The following is a 20916-nucleotide window of genomic DNA, read 5'->3' as shown; positions in this document are numbered from 1 at the left end:
GACAGATTCGAAATTCAAATGTAATATTTTTTTATAATTAAGTGTAACAGTATTTATGGCCAGACTAAGTATATACCTCCTATGAAACCAAAAAAAACATGGTAGCCGTAATGCATAGGCAGATGCCGTAGTGTGGTGCACCGTTTTGCTTTGTAAGTCGGCTTTCTGACGATGTTTTCCTTCACTGATTGAAGCAGTAATGTGTCAATTAAATTAAATTTTTTAAATGCTCATATAGATAAGAAATGAAATGGGCTTCTACGATAGTGTAGAAGCCCATTTCTTTGTTGACTCATTAATCAGCTTTGCTTTCATGTAATACGATAAATCAATAAGTAGAAAATTATTTATTGTGCCAGCTCGTAGTATGCTTTAAACAATTCACTATAAATGTGTGAATAATCTGATATTATATTATAATAAAATAAAACGTTAGTATTATTCGGTATCGAACTAAAGATTCGAAGCGTTGCCATGTTTAAGACTGTTAAACAGAGCAGGCTCGAAAATGAGTTTGCTTTTCGCTGCTTTCGCTTGGCTTCAAGCATAAATAATGTGGTTTTCACATCCGCTTTTGGATATGAGCAAAAATGTGAATCTAGTTCAGGGACAAACTGTTCAGCAGCTGAAACCCATGGGACACAAATGCATTCTTTGTTTGCAGGAAAATTTTAACACATTTTTTAAGTCAATGTTTTGATCTTAATATATTTTATGCTCTCTTTTTCTTATATTATATTTCTGTTATACTATTCTGGGAGCTGTCTCGCGGCAATATAAAAGATCGTCGCAGAAACAGTTTTGTGTTCTAAATAAATGTTACATCCTCAAAGGTTTATATTTTAATCACCTTAATACTCAATAGATGTTTATATTAACGTACATAATTCATGCGATGTTACTAAACTTCCAAATAAGACTTATGTTTTAGAATTAAAGAAAATGTGCATTTTTCAAACATAACGAAGTAATCGTCCAAATGCTATTTTCACTTACACAAACGTACTGTTAAAGCAATTTATTAAGCCTACATTCTCCACGTTCAAGCAACAAAACGGATGAAGGCCAAATTGCTGAAATTCACTCAAACAATTTGTAAATTATTCGCGTACATCACATACTTGACAATACTTCTTATGTGGAAAGGTCTTAACTTTCTTAAAATCTAGGGATTTATTCAAATGATGGAAAATAAAGTGAAAAATAGACTATACTAATTTGCTAATGTCATCGCGTGCAAGTCACGTTGTTCGCTTAAAAATCTCCATGCAAATTTGTTCCTCTTCATTTTTATTTGAGGTTGATCTTTGAAAGACCACTTGAAGTTTTACACTGTAATAAAAACCCAATTTAAAGACGGATATTGAATATATTCGAGTAATAATAAGAAAATGAAAACATAATGTGTGTGCACCTAAAACCGTTTGAAATTGCTACATTACTGTCCCATACAATTAAGCCTACCGAAACACCAAAGCAACTCAATGTCAACTAACATAAATACCTACCCCAAGTACTGAAGATAAGTTGAATACATAGTGCATCATTCAACTATCTTGGAGCGTGGAAGTGTTCCCAATTCGCCGAATTCCCGCCCAATTGTGCTCCAGCGAAGATTACATTAATTCTTGAACACATTTGCGGCTACGTGCTGCGAATTTGCGTCTTGCTGACGACTGCTCATACGATATCGTCTGTCGTAGCGACATGTACGATTTTTTACATTTTTATTTTGAAAATTAAGCAATAAATTTGTAATTTAAATTTCTTTCATCTTCATCTAAACCCGAAAATCTATTCACCTAAACCCTGTCGAAAGTTCAGACGTAACAAACCCAAAAAGACAGTTGAATTGATAACCTCATTTATTGGTACCCTAATAATTATTCAAGTCGGTTGAAATCTACATACTCTTTATTATCATTTTTGTGTAACAATTGGTAAAAAATTAAATTTTATCCTCAAACATTCAGTCGGCTTTTTCACAATTTAAAATAACACTGATATCGATTTTATCTCGGCACATAAAATATCCATAACGCAAATGTGTTCAACAAACAAACGGACAATGAATCGGCTCACATGCGCGGGAATAGCAATATAAACAACGTTCAATAGTAATAAATCCATCAACCGGACATCGAACGCGGTATTAAACTTTCATTTTCAAATTCTCGATAGTTTTCGATTTGATGGGAAATTTAATTTGTATTAAAACATACAATGTAAGGCTTTATTTTTCATTGTAAGGATATATTGCAGTTTTCTTAATTATTAGTGGTTAAATATAAGTAAAGTATTTAGTATTAAGTTGAAAATTGCCTAGTCTGAATAAGTAAACTCAAACTCAAACATTTATTTAATTCAACTAGACTTTGTTAAGAAGCGCTTTTGAATTGTCAAAACACAGAAAATCTCTCCTTACCTGCTTACCTTCAAATATATTTACATTCTGATTAAAAGTAATCGAATGCCTGTTTTATATGAAGCGATATGATATTCTCTGAAACTATATTCATATTTAACCAACGTGTACATGTATTGTACATTTTAGTTTCAGCTGCAAATGCACATTCTTCGCCGCTCACTCGTCTTCCTGTGTCCAAAAATATCAGATTTTACTACCTGTCGATTCCTGGTATATAATTCATCATTATCATCAGCCCATATATGTTCCCACTGCTGGGACACAGGTCTCCTTCGAGGGTTCAGTCCATAATCCACCACGCTGTCCGAATGCGAGTTGGCAGATGTCACATGTCGCCGAACTTTTATTCTCAGACATGCCGGTTTCCACATGATGATATCCGTCACCGTTTCGAGCAGTTGTGAAGTGCCACATGCGCAGATAAATTGAAAAATTAAGTTATTTCCTATACACTCGCGTGGCCTCAACCCCGACTTCGATTTTAAGCGCAAGGTCCTTACCACTGAGCTTCCCCTACTTTGATTATGTAATAAAATATCAGAAAATCATTTTGTGTATCAAACTATATTTCTACCTTCGTAATTAACTTAAACACAAATATATTACACGCATAAGGCGTCCCTAAACCAACACTCCTTGCTACGCAACCCAGGAAATGAATAAACGGTCTGTATTGTTATAAAAATAAAGAAAGAAAATGAAAATCCTTTGCCCTGCTTACAAAAACGCATATATAGAGAAGATGTTTACTTTTACTTACTGGATAGTAATCAACATGCAGACAAACATTACGTGTGTGTGGTGTCATTTGAGGTTAAATTAAAATAAATTTTATAAATGTTTATATAAGAAATAAAAAATAAAATAAAAATCATTTATTGAACAAATTATAAATCACATGCAACATGAAACCCAGACTCCTAATATAGCTTTCGCTTATTTTACAAAATTTATCTCTTCATGGATTTTGAATAAAAAGATTATACTGCCTACGATATTTCTTTGACTTTAGATGCGTATAACTTATCAACTATTATTTAAGCATTAATTTATTCAATTCACTCTATCTCGTTTTTGTCTAGGATATGTTGTTTAAATATTTCGTTATGTAAAAGCGCAGCGATACAGACAATGTAGTTTTTATGTATTGACAGTGAAACTGAATAGATTAAATTGTGACTTAATTCTCTTTGTTTCGTTCTTCGCTGTCGTGCGACGCAGCTTGCTGTTATTCACAGCTTACTAGTTAATAGAGCTAGTTACTGGCAAGATTCGACTGGCTTGAAACTGTGAACTGTGTGTTTTTTTAAGGTAAAGACAAAAAATCTTCATAAATATTGAATTTTTCTATTACTTTTATGCTAAAGTTTCAGATACATTTAACTTCCCTTCTCTTCATTTAATTACAAACAGTTTTAACATGAGTGCCCAGTTTCATTTTTTTTATATATGTACAATACAAAAAAGATTGTCCTTAAATAAATAACAACTATGTTAATAATATAATATAAACGTTTTGCGTGAGATATCTTACGAAATAAGAATAAAAAAATGATGTGATTAAATACCTTGACAATTTAACAATTAAATCGATCCATTAACTGGCCGAATTGAAATGGATTTCTTCACTCTCTTATTAACTAACTTGTTAAGCCCTCAGCCAACATTCAAACAGTAAGCCATATACCCTTCCCGCTCACACTAATGCACTTGCGAGGATTAAGTGCATCTATCTCTTTCGCTTCGTGTAACGAATAGATTAAGTCGAGTTAAATTGTTTACGACTTGAAAGAGCTATTTTTGTTCAATTGTTTTGGATTCTGATGTAATTGAAATTTTAAGTGATAAATTCATAAAAATTAACATACAATTAAACCTAACCTACATCTATTTTTATGTCCTTTCAACTAACAGATTCGGAACAAGGTAACCGTGGAAACGTTAAATAGACCACAATACTCCAATCAATGCAGAAAGCTGAAAAAGGAAACATTCGGCAACGTCTATCAGTAAGCACTTTGCCAGCATAGTGGACCCTGACAATGCCCTGGAGCCTCATAAGAGACCTGCGTCTCTGCAGTGAGAACATGTATAGAGAGAACATAAATGTATTATTATAGACCATTTTAGCAATAAACTATAGCATCCTCAATTTGTCAGAACAAGAACTTTTTCTCTTTGAATTCAGTTTGCAAATAATATTTTTTCATCAGTCTATTGATCTGTAACTCCATTTGTCTGTTGAAATATTTGGAAATGTTTATCCAAACATAATGCGTCATTGGATTGTAGAGGAACTATTGAACATGATTGACATTTTATCTCGTTTAATATGGACGGACTAGCCTCACTCCTATCGTTTAGGGAATAAAGATAAATAAATGACAAATATATGTTGACTGATTCTCTGACCTGCCTGATATGCACACAAATTTTCGTAAAAATCAGTCCAGCTCTTTCGGAGTCGTTAAGTATTGTTATTAATATTGCGACAAAATAATTTTATACACATAGAGATATAATATAATATACTACGGTTATAAAAAGCTGTCAAATGGTTTCACACACTGGACACGACCGACACTAACTTGCATCATTCACTTATAAGTTTATAATCAAATGAGAGAGAACTTCGGTAACTTCGTACGCGAGAGCGCGACGGTTTAAGAGTACAATCACACAGAAATTACGAATAGTGTACAAAGAAATGTTTCGCTTTTACCTCATGCTTGTACTAGCTTGAGCTAGACTTGCGCGGTAAAGATTAGATTAGAGTTTATAAAGACTCAGCACTATGTCAAAATTCAATCAACATCTGATCAGTAGGGTTTTGCAAGAAAGAGCAACCAATATCAATGCATCTCGCTTGACTGTAATTTACCAGTAGTAGAATTTCAGGTTCTATGACTAATATTAACAGTTCGCAATATATTCTGGCTATTAGACTTGATTTATGCGACAAAGTGTTCAAATATTTAGTATCAGCTTTACCTCTTTGGATATGATGGTTTTTAATTTAAGGAGAAAGCATCGTGTACCTCAGATCAGATTTTCTATTGTGCTCGAGTTTATAAATATAAACAATGTAAGTGTTGGTTTGTAGCTCTTATAACTATCATGATATTTTTGTCTAGTTGTTTGTTACGGTTATTGGTTGAATCAAATTTCATGATGTGAAATTTTTAAAGAACTTATCTGCCGAATCCCTATCTAAATAGACTCTGCAAAACATTATTAAATGTAACAAATAATTAAAATAACCTAAGTCGCCTTCAATTTTCAGAACTAGATAAAATTTTAAGGCATTCTTATAGTAGATAATAAAGGAACTTCAAAATCAGTTCACCCTAACGAAAGTTCTGAGGTAACAAGCACAAGAAGTAATACAGTCGAATTGAGAAAAGATAATTGTAATATTCCCTAATAACACTTGTCCACACAACTGAGCAAGTGTACGCGTGTCGAAGTGTCACGATATTATGTCCTTCCGAAGCCTGCAGGATGTAAGAGGCTTTAATTAATTGGCTTGTATGAGATGTTCACAATCCCGTTACTGGACTAAGCGACTGGGAAGAATTACCTTTTCAAGGGACATTCGTTCAGAAGCGTACAATTCGATTTGATTGTACAGGCCAGTGAATAAAAGGTTTTATTCATAATTTTTTTTGTTATATAATATATATTAGGAGTTTCTTTCTACCCCGCTTCACTCGCGTACACTTTATAATCGTGTGACAGTAATTGATCTGAATCAGATGTGTGGATGTAGGGATTTATCTTCTGTCAGTATTTATCAACTAAAATATAAGATATCTACAATATACATGATTTTTTAGTAATTAGAATCATTATATTTCAATAAAGTATGCGCTAACATATCGTGTATGTGTAAAATAATATAATAATGAAGAATGGTCTTATAAATTTAATTAAAAACAAATATAACAATTTCCATTAAAACGATTCGAGCCAATAATAGCGCGGCAATTAATACGGAATGGTAATTGATAAAGAGCTGATTAAGAGCTCGCCAGCTGATTGCTATTTCACAAAGAGGATTACGAGCCTCTAATAGATAACCATTGATTCGATTTACTGCTTATATTCATATTCGCATTTTCAATACCGGAGTGTATTGCGGTTGAACCCGCGTAGAGTGGGAGCGCGGAATTAGTGCGAATCCTCGGTAAAGGATGAAAACATCATGAACTAATTAGTATTCGGGTTTATTTATTTATTTTAAAATTTCTTATATAGAATACAGATAACATTTTATAAAGCTTACTTAATCACATTAAACTATAGTTTAATTACATAAATTAATTAGCGAATAGAGACCATATTCTAAGTATTTATATATCGATAGTAATTATAGCATGTAATACATATAAACATCAATTACTTGGAAATAATACTGATACCGCGGAAAGGATGGTCTCTCACATAAAAATTGAATCTATTACATGATACGAATCTCTTAAGTTATCTGTAGGTATGATGAATTTCTAAATATCCGTATCACATAAATGTGGTATTTTGATTCATATTGTTCAGATCTTACGGTCCAAGTTAGCACGTTCAGTCCATAAGCCTTACCTCATTGATGCGGCTTTTTCTAAAGCGATGATTATATTTCCCCATGAATATAAGTTATGTGACTCGGTTAACTGAAACTCAATGACGGTATGCTATCAATCTCGTTTATCGGTATCCGGCTCCGAGTTGTGATTGAATATTGACTAGATGCGGATTATAGCTAGCGGTCGGAACCACAAATGCACTTCAATGCAGGTCAAAATTCATGCAGATATTGAACTAGAACTAGTGTTAATCCTATGTAAACTTATTAAAGTTTTACTAATTCGTTAAGTAGTTAGTAAAGTAAAGTTAGTTTCGTAGGTAGTAAGTTCATGAATGCCATTTGAAGGTTAAAGCACAGTATAACGAGAAGCATACGATAGTACGACGCCTTTGATCTCGTAGTTAGGCTGAAAACGGACTTAAACATTTGAGTTATTTACTGTGTAATATCTGAAATATGTAAGTCCAACAAGGTACTTATCTACCTCTAAGCTATGTGGTTTGTTTCGAGCTACTATTTAAATAGAAGTAGGTTTAACTATTTTGAAATTTCTACCATAATTTAATACACTACAACAAAACAAATAATTGTCTCCAGTATACGACACTAGGAACAAACCGCGGTTCGCTCTCATTAGCAGGTCGTGGGGCCTGTGTTTCGCTCAGGAATTTCATTTAAGAGATTCCTACAAATTCACCTCTGCCTCACAGACGCGGGAAACACGTTAAAATTAGGAACGGTTTAATCAATTTCCAATTAAAAACGTTTTGGTGACAAATTGTTTTAATCCTTTGTTGAAGCAGTGAAAATAACACACTGTATGTAATCGTGATTTCTTATTCAGGAGCCAGTAAAAAGAATTTCATACAGATATTGGAATTAGTATATGTAACATAAATTGCCTATTCTATCTATCAAATTAGCCTTTAGTATCCAAATAAAGTATTAAGTAAAACATATAAGGAAAAAGGTGAAATGTATTATAGTCTCAAATATAAATAACAATATCGCTCCGTTGCCATGTAGAATAAACACAAACAAATAAACACTTTTTTTGTATTAATACTCGTATATGCAAGAATCACAGAGCAAAGTGTAGTTTTTAAAAAAGTTATATTAAGGTCTGTTTATTTTCTTGTTCTTATGTACTATAATCGCTTTTAGTGCATAATATTTATAAATATCTGTTCCAGTTGTTTATCAATCATTCTAGGCGATGGAGGCAATGCTTTATCTATTTTATTGTTTACTAAATACTGTTTCAGCGTAACTTTAGACAATCTCGAATGCATCAGTCACTCTCTACAATTGCTATTAAATTTCTTTAAAGGTTTTATTTCATTGAATGTTTGAATGATTTGGATTGTCATTTTATAAATACAGACATAATAAAAAAATTTTATCTACACTAATATTATAAAGAGGAAGAATTTGTATTTTTGTTTGTTTGTAATGGATAAACTCAAAAACTATACTACCGATTATAAAAACTCTTTCACTATTAGAAAGCTGCAACTTGGCTGAGTGATATAGGCTATATATGTACCACAGGCGAAGCCGGGTCGAACTGCAAGAAAATGATAAACTCTTAAACCAAGTAGCGTTTGACATAACAGATAACAAGACATTTCGTTAAAAGCAAAATGCACATAAAATAAAATACGAAATCATTGATATAAAACAGGTTTCCAATGTTAAAGTATTGTAGTTTCTCGAAGAATTGAACAAATCTTCGGTGTCGAGCTTAACTAGCCGCCAGCCGCTGGCATCGAGTCGGCCTGGTCGCCCGTATCTCCGGCAGACACTCGACGCTCAGATTCAGCTGTAGACGTGTCTTAGCGGCTATTTAATACCAGCATTGGATAGACCTCTGTGAGGGTATGTACTGTAGAATGCGATAATATTAACAGAGAGTAGGATGTTCTCATTAGTTTAAATAAATTTGGTTTGGAAAAAATCTCTACAAAACTATAAATACTTAATTTATCTATAATTTTTAATAGAGACACTATTATTAGTCCATTTTTAAAGTGGGGAAATCTTGCACACAACACCTATAGCACCCACGGCTCCCGTGCAAGAGGCCGTGGGTTATATCGGTTTCCAACCGAATAAAACCCCGACTGTGTTCCGCCATATTAGTGAAAGGCCCATGGGTACAGTTGGAATTTGTCCGCGACCATACTATTAGACCCTAGTACAGGTTATGAACCGCATCCTCTTGAATCCGGGCTATATTTTCTACCGGGAATGGAATCCAAGGCAAGTTATAAAAAGTGCTCCAGCCACACGATAAATGTATATGTTTTTTTTATAAAAAACTGGTTATTTAAAACTAAAAATCATGTCAAATACCAGTTAACTTTGCTGTATAAATATAATAGACGATTAAATGAGACCATTAAACGATCTTGAACAGACAACGCTAATTTAATAGCCACGTCGTAAAGTTAACGGTGGATGCGTAAAAGTATTTAAGTGGCGCATCTGCCGGCTTTACGAGTTAGTCTGTGGCGCGGCGCACGTGCCTCCAACGACTTCTTACACTTCCTACTGAGAGCCGCTTGTCATCTTTAACTGAGACATTGATACCGGCTTATAATAGACAACAACTAGCAACTAAGTTTATCGCTTGTGCATTTAGGTGTCTTATTCGATTGAAGAGTTTTATCAAGATAATTTTATCAAAAGACGGAGATATTCCTCTGGGTTAGAGTTTATTGTAAGAATAAAGCTTATTCTTCAATAACTATCTATATAATTCATGAACTGTTGTATAACGTAAGACAAGCACACGAAAATATTTTAAAATACATTTAATAAAAAGCAAAAAATTTGTAATTCGTTTTTAAACTTATCACTAGTAAATTATAGATTTTTATTAGGAGGTAAACATAATCTACACATTTGCACAAAATTCGGATAATTAATAAAAAAGTCAAAAAAACTAAAAAAAATAATTCAAATTATTCTCAAAAATTAATTAAATAATTACTGTATGCATAACTGTTATGAAATCAAGCCGGCGAGTTAGTGCAAAGCGTAGCTTCACATTCAATTAGCCCAAACATGCGAATGCATAATAAAATACGCCACACATTAAACTTGCTTAGTAATTCCAGTAGCATAGTGGTTGTACTGATAATGCGGTGGTCTGTTTGCATAGTCTGTGACACGTAGCGGTGTCCCGCCATTTCTGTTGGCAACGCGGCCGGCCGCGGTCGCTACGGTGCTACGAGCTCCTCGTAGCCGATCGCTACGAGTGTTGTATTGTTCGAATAGTTTGTGAAGTGTGGAATGTTACAATTTAGGACTTGAGCGGCGGGAGGACTGTAAGTTTAATTGATTTTGTTTGAATTTATATCTTAGTGCACTAATAATGAAGCTCAAATTCAGCATGGCCGTGGTCATAGTTTACGAATGGTCACCTAGTTTACAACTTAACTGATAAAAAATAATAATTGTTACACTCTATATTATTTAAGCTGAGATTTATAAACATGTCATTTCGAAAAAGTTAAATCATAGTTTAATTTTTACTTCTTTGCGTCAAAAGTCAATGTGAATTTATTCGCGCAAAAAATCAATCTTAATAATAAAAAGTCAAAACTGAAAAAAATATTTATATTTATTGGAATAAAACGCTTTCTTAGAATTTTACCTGTTATTGTGTACGAAGAACTTATACAATGCAGGAACGTGATACTTTTTGTTAAATACTGGTTGTTTATTTGAATTCCTTCTTCATGCATGAAAAATGGCTTCTATAGTTTTAGATTTTTAATGGCCAAAACCTCATTAGAAAAAAAGGGTATTGATTTTATGAGTTAATATTAATTTTTTGAGTACAATTATAGTAAATGTGATTATTGTAGATAGAAAAACAAAGAAAAGTTTATACCTTCCACTCTGATCGCTACAGAAACTTTGAGACTCAGTTTACCGCGCATTCCTGTCTTTTCTTTGTCATTGCAGATTATTTTACGCGGCTAAATTAGATATAACAAATACAATATCACGTTATAATTATACTTAAGCTAATTTATGATTATATATGATATATGACTAGCTTTTCGAAAAATATGACAGCTCCAGGGTTTTAATCGCATAGTTCCCGTTTCTGTATGTTTTCCAGGATCGAAACTGTATTGTGTCGTTTCTTGGGTCTTAAGCTATCTTAGAGCCTGATTTCATCCAAATTGGAATAGGTGTGAAGAAGAAACACAAAGACAGACCGAGTTACTTTCGCATTTGTAATATCAGTAGGGATAATATCTATATAAATCATCACGTACATATAAATATCATCGAAATAAAGCACGGCTAAATAAAAGAATCTCATGAAACGCCACATAGGTATAATTTCTAAATATTCGCTTAACAATAGGAGCGCTAGGCATGTAATATTTTGCGCAACAAATAAACTTTTTTTTCCAACTGTACTTGATGAGATTTTTAATTTTCCGCTTATTGCGGTGTGTGTACGTACGAGTAAATGAGTTTCAGAACAAAAGCATCATAAAGAATGCGCGGTGATACGAGCCTGCCGCGGACAGCCTAGCGCCGTAGCTGCTATCGTTTCATAGCTATTTCAGTTTAGCCTGGCTATCTTATTATAGTTTTGAAACGAATTTGCCAGCGAAATTGTGATCCTGAATCGTAAAATTCGTGGAGAGAGTTTTGCAAATTCCAACTACTACATAATGATCTTGCAATTTTTAATAGATGTGTTGTATGTTATAATATAATGACTAAAACACACGATAAAATAGCATGAATTTTATTCAAATAATAAATGTTGTGTGAAATAACAAAAGTTAATTTTTTGCGAGTATTACAAATTCTCAATAAACAATCTATAAAATATTTATTGTTCAGAATGTTTTTCCATATACGGTAAACAAAGATATTATAAAAAAAATTATTTACATTTAAAATTATTGTAAAAACTAATGAAGGTTCGATGTAAGCCTCGCGCATTTGACACATAGAAGGGAATAATATCTTTTAATTGTTGTGTATCGAATGCAAATATTAAAAGAATAACATAATGATGGCAGAAGTTTCCCGAAACCGATTTATTGTGTACATACAGTAATTCATAATAGATAACGCTACAGGTTGTATAGTTAAATTTATTCATATTATATTAATGGGCTCATAAACATTTCGTGAGGCGCAAATGATAGTGTTTTTTCACAATATACATATATTAATCACAACCAAATATAGCCTGCGTTGATAATAATAAACTTTTTTCTGATCGATTTTGTAACACAAAGCATTCCCTACTTTGTAATTATTCTTTTTTAATGTTGGCATTTTGGTTTGATAAAGACAACATAACCACTTACAAAATTAAATATTTGCAATTAAATATATCAATACTTTTCAACAATTACAATATGATTGGACGTGTTTGCGAATTAATCATGTTCCGACTCGGTAAATCTGTTCAAATTATGCAAATGAGTGGATTATAATTTGAAATCAATAACGTGGGTACACTCGCGCCGCGTTCGCGCTTCGGCTGTGCGATAGTTCTGGGGTATGTGACCTCTCGTGTGCTACACTTGATAAATGTACTTTGGAAGTAGTAGTTTTGGTTGACAAAAAGATTCTATGGTATAATTAGGGAATGTCAACTGGAAAGTAATTTCTATTTCGTGATGGTTAAGGTCGGAAGTAGCATATCATAAAATGAACAAACTTTTTCAGGTGACTCTACGTACATCAAAGATAAGTTTTTTAATCGACTTTAATAAATTAGTAACAGGAACATGAGTATAGAAAATAGCGAACAGAGCTGCAGCTGACTTTTCTGATTAATTTGTCTTCATTTTACGTCACGGCTGCGATAGGTAAAGGTAAATGTGTTTTGTTTCCAATAACTAACGTAATATGAACATTAATTAGCATTATAAAATTTAACTCAGTCGACATTAAATAGAATCAGAATTCAATTTAAATTTAGTAAGAAAAAAGGTAAAATATATGTGCTGCTCTTGATAAGTGATAATGAAATCTTCACAGTTTATAAACTTTTTTTATATTCTGCTGATTATCATCTGACTGAGTGATTGATTTCCAGGTGGTGCCGGCATGACGCTGATCGGAAGCTTCGCTACCTTACTGCTGTTATGTATCGGTAAGTGTAATACATAAGAGTACAATATATAAGACATGGAAGAGTCATGTGTCTAAAAGCAGTTTTGTAGAATAATGTGATTTTTATGTTTAATTGCTTATTTAATCACAATACCTCGATATATTTTTATCGATGGTCTAAATTTTTTAAATTTTACGTTAATAACATTGAAGTTGGAATAAAACATTTTACAAAACTGATTTCACATTAAATCGCGGTGTTAGCTACACAATAATGCTATACAATATAATATTTGTATGCATAATATGTCAGCCAAGTATTCATATACATAATTAACAAAAATTTTATATAAGTATATCTGATGTTTTCAAAGAGTTAATTGAATTGACTTTTGTTTTCGGAAGCACGAAACTTGAAGAGTTCTATAAATAGTCAGTTGACTTCTGTTTGTGTGTGTGTGTGTTAAGTAAAAGATGAAGTAAGCGCAGGATATATTATTGTACTTGAGCGATTATCCGAAAGTGTCCATTGTTCGGCGTCACGTATTGCTAAAGTGCCATCCGAGTGGTCATTCACCGACTAAACGTGTCCTTACATCCTTTTGACATACTTTTGGGAACAGTTTTAAGGAGCTGCAGTTTTTCCTTTTACTGTACCCGCTTTTTTCATTTAACTTGACGAATTGACGAGTGTTTCCAATGGTTCCATTGTATTATATTTATTTATTTATTTATTTATTTATTTATATACGTGATTTCATTTTGAATAGTTAAAACTTCATTATGTCGAATTTTTTTTCTGTAATCACGATTTAAGCTAACATCTACGGCCAACAAACAGCAACCATTGAGTTGAACTTTTCGTCATCTTTCCTAAATCTTTCCTTTAAAAAGACACATCTCACAGAAGTTCTATTCAAAAATCCATATTTTTCCACTCGGCTGCTCTTACCACAATCTGTTAAGCCTTCCTAAACATTGTTCACGCCCCATAATTACAGAGTAATTCACCGTGGAGGGTCCATTGTGGCGTCACGTCGCGGGGCCCGTTCGAGTGTCTCTCCTCGACTAATTACCGACAATGGAACGTGCTGTGACGTCACATGCTCACTTCTAACTAGTGATGTGGAAAATTTGGCGGGAATCATTATGAGTTGTGGGTTGCGGGGTTTGCAGTAGATAGTAATGGCTTCACGCATAATATCTCGGCACTTTCCACATTGTTCTATAGTTTAGCTTTTAAATTTTCAACTACTATTCGGCATAAGTTAAATAGGAAAATTCGTATAAAAATGTTTTATGGTTGGTTTTTAATTCAAAAGCAATAAATACTTGAAATACCAGCTTCATATTAAAATTGCATGCATGTATCGAATTTTTTTTTGATACAAATGTGTCCTAAGAAAAACAAAAATACCTATTTTACATAAGAAGACTTTAAAACGTCTTATAAGTTTCTATAAAACAAACACTATTTCAATGAAGTCTCAGATCTCTGCAAACCATATCAAATATTCAGCGATAGAGTAAGTAACATGGCGGGATGCAGCTAGTTAAAGCAATTTGGGGATTTAATTGAGTCATAACATTATCTACCCGCACGATGGCAGTATATCTACTAAGTCTCCAGGCGTTAGCTTCTGGCGTCGCATCGATGGAGGAGCCCTTATGGCTAGCTGTAAAGACGATTATACAACTTTCATGGAGCGTGTCCATTGTAACACGTACTCACACACAAAATGTTACTCAAATTTAAGGTTTTGCACGATTTTTATATAGATAAATTAAGTCGTGTTAGTTACACCACCTATTAATTAAGACTGAGAACATATTTCAAAGAATTGGCTCGGTTGGAATTGTCTCCAATTAATTGCATTAGGGTAGGAATACTAAAATTTGAAAAAAATACAAAAAAGGTAGTAAAGAAATAAATCTCATACTTTACGACAGTAATTATTTTGACTGGAAAAAGTAAATCCAAACGTAACGTAACGTAACGTTTATTCAAGTCCAGACAGAAACTGCCGCAGTTTCTCTTTTTAAATCAGTTACTATTTATACAATGTAAATAAAATATTCGTTTTCACAAATGGCTGTTAGGTTCCGTTTCAAAAGTAAAAAAGATCATGGATATTTATTTCATTAACATTGTCTCTTGCCTTTCTTGAATTTAACGAATGTTTACTTCAGAAATAAGATGACCATTAATCATGTTTTCAATAAAAATATTATATTACACACAGTAAATAAATTTTCTTGTTGTAATATTATGTGATTTATTTTATATACCTTCAAAATATGAAACATACCTGCATGATTTTCTTATGCCTTTAAATTTATTAGTAACATTACCATTTATATAAATGGCGGAAGATTCTTTCAATGATAGAAAGCCCATTTATAGAGGAAGGCTATAGGTTATATATGTATATACCACGAGTGAATCCGGGGCGGACCGCTAGTGTTCAACATTTCCGAAGAATCATCGAAGTAAATAATATTGACAGCCCTATAGTCTAAGAGCCAACGTCACAATATATAATCCTATAGATTATGAATGGCCCAGCTACCAACACTAATTCATATCGATTACCGCGGTATTGCGTGTCATCTGTCTTATCTTACGATGTTATATCTTGGCGTCTCTGAAGCTGCTGCACCTTAGCTGCAACCGTTAATGGCTGGCTATAAATGTGATAATGGAAACCCACTCGTGTGTCCATTGTCACACGATTTATTTGAGATTAAAGTTTTAATTAAGCGTTTGAAAGTTGTGTTTGTATGATTAGATCGTCTTATGACTAGCTTTTCGGCCCCGCTTTGCACATGGTACATATTATACATACATACAGCATGTCACTCAGTGTACTTAGCAATGGTGGAAAATTTTTAAAATCAGTCCAGCAATTTTTGCGTAAAATGATAAACAATGAATGGCCATTTTAAAAGTGTTTGTTTTAAAAGTTAATATTTGCTAATAAAAAAAAAATGATGAGAAAAAATTAAAGTTGGAACTTCCATAAAATAAATAGTGATGAAGGATAAAAGAGACTGAATTACTATAACCAGAAAATCCTCTTTTTTCTCCTTGTGATTTAACGTATTATAAACTAGTTGCGCCCCGCGGTTTCACCCGCTTAAGTCCGTATCCCGTAAGAATATCGGGATAAAAAGTTGCCTATATGTTAATCCAGTTGTCCAGGTTTCTACGTACCAAATTTAATTGCAATCGGTTCAGCAGTTTTTGCGTGAAACAGCAAGAAAAACACACACATCCTTATAAACTTTCACATTTATGATATTAGTAGGAATAAACAAATACACAAAACGTAAACTGCCTTCATGCTTTACACGTATAAAAATGTAATTAAAAATATTCATAGATTCGTGACGTATAAACGTGGATACTCTCGCAAGGTAGCCGGCGACATTAAAGCGGCTCGTATGTATGCAAATGTGTCCTCTGGCGCTCGCTCACTGGATGATCTCTCGCGCGTTCATTAGGGAGCGACTGAAGTGATCGACTAACTTATTTATCCGGATGTTCGCGATCTAACCGCAAGTAATTAGTGCTTTGAAGTTTCGCTATTGGAACATAAGTTGAGAGATATTAATGAGTTGTTCTGATTTTAATATTTATGCTAATATTTAGATGGTTATAGATGTTGGAATGGAGGGTCTATTTTAATTAAACATATCGCGTCAGGGGTTTTAAAATAAAAATACGGAACGCGCGATTGCTTGACAGCTTTTATCTTTAGACACTGCTTTCCGAATCGGTGGTAAATGTAAAACTGTGTTATGGCGGTGCAAGAGAACTTCTATAAGGAGTCTAATTGAATAAATAAGTATAAGTTTGAGCTTGCTTGATTTTTTTCCGACGAATTCAAAATCGGGACCCGACCTTATTGTATAAATACTGATTCAAAACAATGTTTCAATAAGTAGAAGTGATATGTTTTATAAGTAAGTGGTAAATGGCTCTCAAATATTAATTCAAAATAAATATCCAGGTCATTTTTTTTATGAAAGTGCGTTAGTATTGAATTCAAAACACAAGTATGTTTAAGTTGTGTATAGCTTATACCCGCTCCAAAATGTAATATTAAAGTCAGGTAATTGCCCGACTATTGTGTTAGAGTGAGCCAGATGTAATCTTTATGCATGAGCGAAAGGGCGCGGCTTATAAACGACCATTATCAAATTCAAAAACGTTTCAAAATACAATAGCGTAGTGTACATAACTCGACTATCCTTTGAATCCTTCTCAAATTCAAGGTTTGAGATATATGTAATTTAGTTGCTAAGACCCTACAAATTTCTATATTATTTCTATTACAGAATATACAGGTTTAATTATATTACCCGACGTCTAGACTCGAAAAGCATCTTGTACACTCCGACTCCGCTCTAGAATTCTAATTTAATTATTCTCCAATATACCATCACCTAGCACCGTCACCATAGAAAGATATTAGTCGCTAATTGGTATCGCAGATGTTAATTATTGGAATTTCTCATGCAAAAGTATTCTAGCGATTTATAAGTTAAGCGTGTTAGATTATCATCATCGGAAGCTTTTTTAGACTATACGAGGCGATATCCTATCGGTATATGTAAAGAAATAAAGAAATAAATGTTTGTTTTATTATCGTCGAAAAAGATAAAAAGAATATTTATTGATATATGAAACCTGTAGTTGGCGAAACTTTCAGAGTTCAGTTGCCACAATCAGTGTTTAATATAACTATTCTTTATTTATTTTTGTATAACATCTTGAGATATATTCATTTTTTTTTATCGGATATCGTGAGTGGGCTCCTAGGTAGGTTTCCTAGCAACTTAAAATATCTTCAGTTAAGCTTTATTTTTTATTATAATTTATAAAATCCTGAAGATATTTTCACGGTTGCTTTTAACTTATAAATTGTTTTTGCTGCGGCGTAATACCCACCGATTATATTTTCCCCAAGGTGTACATTTATTCAATTTCCTCTTAACTGGAATCAAATTAGGATCACGGCTAGGCCATCCTTAATTTATGTTTGATTAATTTTATTGTAATTTTCTTTGTTTACAATTCTATCGTCCCATGATAGTGTATATATATGTTATAGACATGAAGTAACTATAACTTTATTATATAGAAATGAAATATTATCAATTATTGTACTCACACAGCAGGTACGAGGCACGCATAGAATGGCTCAGAGCTGCATTATTTGCGGCGGACGCACGCCAAGCCCCATTGATCACCATACGTTTAATATCCACGAACAAAGACCTCTGCTAAAGTAAAAACCTCGAAATCCTTTTTAAAATTTCTCCCGTGCATGATGCATGTAATTAAAAAGTGGGGCAGCCGACCGGCCAGCGTCGCTTGACCTCCGCAATCCTGCACCGACGCACCTCACACCTATCGAGTCCTGTGGGGTGGGGGCGGGAGGGGAGCTCGCGTTCGGTCGGTTTATCAGAGGGGGAGTGATAAAACCGCGAAGCTTTGATATCTGCTGTGCACGACATTATGTTGATTTATGCGATACGTCGCAATGAATGCGCCGATCGGGAAATATTATATGGTGATGATATTACGAGATATGGCAAATTTTAATTAAAATGTACGGTTATTGGAGGCTGTACAAATAATTTCAGTAGTTTGTAATGCATCTGTCTGTGACAACTCGTGCGTAATGGAATTGTCGTGAAGCGATACTATTGGATGTCTCAGTTTATATGTAAATAGGTGTACGAGTATTTATTCCCACTAGATGAAGTCAGAATTTCATATAATGACCATAGTTATTCCGCGCTGCTATTGAATTTTTCAAGGCACATTTTTCTATTTAGTTTTATTTTGACTTGTAGATAAAATATATCTATTATCCATTGTATATAGAACTATTCCCGGATTCGCCTGTGGTACATATATAGCCTATAGGCTAGGCTATAGCCTTCCTCAATAGATGGGCTATCTAACACTGAAATAATTTTTCAATCGAACCAGTAGTTCCTGAGATTAGTGCATTCAAACAAAGAAACAAACTCTTTCACTTTATAATATTAATATAGATTATTCACTACACTGACTAGATGAGGGAGAAGTAGAATTTTTGACACGCATTTCTTCCTTATATTGATTTCAGCAACATAATTAAAGCGTATATAAATGGAAAATTTAACTCAACTCTTTACGCTGATCAAAATCCTAAGCTTCGTAATAGAAAGAGGCTCTAAACGCCGAGCCTCTTTTTCCATCGATCGTCAATATTATCTCTATTAATATAAAAACGTGTCGTTACGTAACAACCCTCTGTCACAGTGTTTATCACGCACTAGATCTAAGCTAATTTATCAATAGACAGGCTATAGGCAGCAGAACAAAGGGTTTAATTAAATCAAACGATTTTCGACCGTATTGCTTTGATATGTGTGCGATTTGTACATATGTAATGCCTAAGCTATATGCAAATCAATTGATAAAATGTTTTGTTTAGTTGCTTATAAAATTCAATAAAAAAAAACGAATTTTTTAGAATTCAACTCTAATCAAAAGCGTATTATTTAAGTAAATGAAATAATTAATATCTGTAGTGAGTACGACAGTGAGTATGACAGATGTCTGAAGGTATATTCACATATACAATTTTAATACTTTATTCTTATTGTGTATTCATATTATACAGTGATTTTAACTTTACAACGACAATATATTAGTTTTTAGAATTTATATTGTAAAGTAAAGGGTGGAAAATCGTTACACGGACGTGGACGCTCGTTCATTTTTAGCTAGATATAAAATGTCAATATTGTTTAATAATACTATTACTACTAATATTATAAATGCGACAGTTTGTAAAGATGTGTGTGTGTTTGTTACTCTTTCACGCAAAAACAACTGAACCGATTGCAATGAAATTTGGTACGTAGATTGCTAGACAGCTTGAATAACATATAGGCAACTTTTTATCCCGATATTCCTACGGGATACGGACTTGCGCGGGTGAAACCGCGGGGCGTTATGTACAAATTAACTGTTACATACTAATAAATAAAATTATGCAAAACTATAATGAAAACCGTCACTATGTCGATGATTTAGTTGATCCATTATCCTCATCATCAGACATTACCTACGACTGATTGCCTTCAACGGAACGTCATCGTTATCCGAAATGTCTTGCTTTCTGTCGGTAGATTGACTATCACTCGTATTATGATCATAGTTCTCTTCAGACACCTGATCAGACGGCGATAATATCCAACTCCAGCTCTTAAAGTGCCACCAGCATTAATCGTCTTTGCCGTTTTTCTTGGTACGCATTATTCGAAGAACCTTCCGAGAAAACATAACAAACGCTAAACCATAAAACAAAGCAACACTGGAAAACCAATAAAAAACTTCAAAACTACAGGAAACCATTAAAACCGCGTTTAATAAATATGACGTAAAATTGTTACACTGAATACAGGCATGGGTCATATTTTACTCTTTCGCGATCCTCGTCCTACTGTTGTCGCGACATAAACCTGCATAGGAACGCTCCACTCCAGCTACTGAGAGGTACGATCATATAGGCGATCTCAAGCGGGGTTAATTTTGACCCAGCCTCCATGAAGCCAGTCAATAAATCTTACGATAAACAACAAGTGCTGGTACAAATGGCTGGTTCCAAGAAGAACGATCGCTCGAACGCCCCCAAAATGAAAATCAACAGATTTACCGGAGCGACCCGCGGGATTAATTACCGGCGCCAAGCGAGCCCCGACGTGATGCGACTGCTAATCACTGGCTCCACTG

The 20916-nt window shown here is 33.6% G+C and overlaps 1 protein-coding gene across 1 annotated transcript in view; it reads left to right on the top strand.

Moving 5' to 3' along the window:
* Window positions 1–10218: 10218 nt before the first annotated feature.
* LOC119838819 (Down syndrome cell adhesion molecule-like protein Dscam2) overlaps window positions 10219–20916 on the top strand; it is a 96305-nt gene continuing 85607 nt past the window's right edge. Inside the window, exons 1-2 of the mRNA XM_038364941.1 lie at window positions 10219–10342; window positions 13102–13158. Of these exons, the coding sequence (XP_038220869.1) occupies window positions 13113–13158 (46 nt within the window). The 5' untranslated portion in view covers window positions 10219–10342; window positions 13102–13112. The remainder of the gene's footprint in view (window positions 10343–13101; window positions 13159–20916) is intronic.

The sequence above is a fragment of the Zerene cesonia genome, unplaced genomic scaffold, assembly GCF_012273895.1.
Source record: "Zerene cesonia ecotype Mississippi unplaced genomic scaffold, Zerene_cesonia_1.1 Zces_u005, whole genome shotgun sequence".
Classification (NCBI taxonomy): Eukaryota; Metazoa; Arthropoda; class Insecta; order Lepidoptera; family Pieridae; genus Zerene; species Zerene cesonia.
This window is presented reverse-complemented; position numbering and strand designations above follow the sequence as displayed.